Raw genomic sequence first — 2,933 nt, 5'->3', positions numbered from 1 at the left:
TTTAAATCTTCGTCATTAAGAATTTAAGGCATTAGAATCTTATCTATACTTCGACGTTTAATCAACAAGTTTATTAGCATTTGGACATCTTAACAGCTCCCAAAACAATTTTGAAAAAAATCTGAAAAAAATATCTAACAAAAATGTTTGGAAAGTCTACCTTTTTAAGCAACCAAAACCTTTCATTTAGGATTGGGTTTTGTCAATTGTTGATAAATGTAAAATCAATGGATATGTGTGCCTTGCAAGTTGCATATAGTGTCGCAGTAGTGATTGGAAATTGAAATAGACCTTAAAATTGATCCATTTACAATCTTTTGAGTCGAATTAAATTCAGAGTAATCGTTAAGCCTATTTTTATTGAAAAGTTAGTGACAATTTGAAAATGGACCCTTGAAGTGGACGTAGGTGGGCCTTCTGAATGTAACATTACTTGATCTATTCATTACTAGGTATATCGAAGATATTTTTTTTGTGTCGTTTGTCAATATACCATATATTAATAAAGATTTATATACCACTACTTACTAATTCAGCCGGAAAATGATCCGGATTCAACATTTTGTTGGACATTTGAACTTTATCATAAGTCAACCTGCAATGGAAGTTAAACTCCACTACTAATATATTTAGAAGAATGAAGAAATAAATAAGAAATCGAATTATTGGTGGTCACGCAAGTATGCAACTATATTTAACGATGTAAATAATGGTTCGTTTTTCGTAGTTTAGAGCTAATTCAATTAGGAATCCTAATTTTCTTCTGCGTATTGTTTTAATTTAATTTTTAAGAATTGCATTGGAGGTGTAACAAATTTAAACTTGAATATATAGGCACTTCTAGACTACTACTACTGTACTGCAATTTACTGTATTTAAGACATAAGAAGGAAACGAAAAATAATAGTACTCCAAAATCCAAATCAAATCAGTTGGTATTTAGTGAGTGGAGAGATAATACACTAAAATCTAAAAATTGAGGAATCTCGTTGATTTTATATTTATAATTATTAAGTCACTAGTATCCAAATGAATCGGTATATGGTGAAGGGTAATTAATAATACATTAAAATCTAAAAATTGAGGAATCTCGTTGATTTTTCTATAGACGATAACCATTTATTCATTTTATTGTATCTTTATTTATAAATAAACAAATAAAAAGCACACAAAAACAACATGTAATTATATATATGCATGCTTACACTGTTTATGACTCATTGATTAAATTTGCATGAGAAATATATGAAAAATATATTTATTTTTTCTTGTCATTAGCTTAATTATTCTAGGAGCACAGAGTATCTTCATAATCATAATCCACAATTATTCGAAAGAAAACAAATTGTTCGGAATATCTCTCTGTAACTCAACAAATAGGTTACTACTCTATGTGTACAAGAATTATGGGACACTAACTACAAAAACTAAAGCAAGATATTTGATAGATGTTGAGCCAATCATAATCAGCCATGTTATGGCCCCACCCACACAAGAAATCAAGGAAAATCATAATTAACTTACTGCCAAACTCATTACACAGTAAGGCCTAGTTTATAAATTAAAGCGCATAAACCTCAAACTCTAAAAACAAGAAAAGTAGTACAAAAATGAATAATGAGAGGAAAGTAGTGGTGGCAGTGGACGAAAGTGAAGAAAGCATGTATGCTCTATCATGGTGTCTCACCAATCTTGTATCACCAAAAACCCCCAATCCAAACACCACCTTAGTCCTCCTCTACATCAAGCCACCTATTCCTTCTTACTCTTCTTTAGATGTCACAGGTCATTTACTTTTCTTTTTTTCATCAATTGATACTCCAATTAAGAGTATAGACTATTAACTCTTGAATTTTTCAGGTTATTTATTTGCAGGAGATGTGATTGCAACCATGGAGAAATACAGCAAGGATTTGGCAAACTCGGTTATGAAAAGGGCCGAGGCAGTTTTCAATACTTGCAATAGCACAGTATGTGGTCACCTTCACTTTGTCAAAATAAATACATGATTAATTAATCTTTGAAATTAATTAATTAATTAAAGAAGTGCAGGTGAAAGTGGAGAAGAAAGTTGGAAGTGGAGATGCTAAGGATGTAATATGTGCTGCAGTGGACAAACTAGAGGCAGACATCCTTGTCATGGGAAGCCATGACTATGGTTTCATAAAGAGGTCTCTCTCTCCTCTCTTTAATTAAATTAATTAATCTAATTTTCAAACTTGATTTGGAAGAGTTAGTAGTACTCCTTTGATTGAGTTTATGTTATGCAGGGCACTTTTGGGAAGTGTGAGTAATTACTGTGCTAAGCATGTAAAGTGCCCCGTAGTGGTAGTAAAGCGCCCAAAGACTTGCTAGAGTGCTTATCAATGGCTTCTTTGGTGGAGTGAAGAGAAGACTTAAACCTTAATGAATTTTACTATAAGACTATAATATTCTGTTTATGTTTATAAATAGCTTTTACAGGTAAGATGAAATATGCTCCTAGACAAGACATGGTTTGCTTGTTGATTGATTATAAGAATTCCACTTAATTAGCAATACTGCCTATAAACTCATTTAGCAACAATCATTTACTCATAATAAATTAAAGAGTATACATAAAATTGGTACTCCCTCCGTCCCATTCAAGATGACCACATTCTTGAGTGTCACGGGATTTTAGGAAGTATTGTTAGGTGGAATAAAGTAAAGAGGAAAAAAATAGTTGAATATTTTAATAAGGAGATAGGAAAGAAAAAGTTATTTCTAAAATTGAAAAGTGATATTCTTGAGGTGATGGACAATAGGAGTAATAAACTGGAAATGCAACTGAAAAGGCGGTGGAATGGGCTAACAATAACTAACGCGTCGGTTGATTTGGATTATGAGTTCAAAATTTATAATATTATTAACTACTCCCTCCGTCCCACATAATTTTATCCAATATTTCATTT

The 2,933-nt window shown here is 31.6% G+C and overlaps 1 protein-coding gene across 1 annotated transcript; it reads left to right on the top strand.

Annotated features, from left to right (window-relative positions):
• The first annotated feature begins 1,577 nt into the window (after window positions 1-1,577).
• Window positions 1,578-2,538, top strand: LOC125198869 (universal stress protein A-like protein). The gene is made up of 4 exons (XM_048097120.1): window positions 1,578-1,785; window positions 1,861-1,970; window positions 2,053-2,171; window positions 2,271-2,538. Exons 1-4 carry the CDS (start codon window positions 1,611-1,613, stop codon window positions 2,353-2,355), a joined length of 489 nt encoding a protein of 162 aa, XP_047953077.1. The 5' UTR covers window positions 1,578-1,610; the 3' UTR covers window positions 2,356-2,538.
• Window positions 2,539-2,933: the final 395 nt, after the last annotated feature.

This window comes from Salvia hispanica, unplaced genomic scaffold, assembly GCF_023119035.1.
Source record: "Salvia hispanica cultivar TCC Black 2014 unplaced genomic scaffold, UniMelb_Shisp_WGS_1.0 HiC_scaffold_306, whole genome shotgun sequence".
Classification (NCBI taxonomy): Eukaryota; Viridiplantae; Streptophyta; class Magnoliopsida; order Lamiales; family Lamiaceae; genus Salvia; species Salvia hispanica.
The sequence above is the reverse complement of the archived record's forward strand: the minus strand, read 5'-3'. Positions and strand labels throughout refer to the sequence as shown.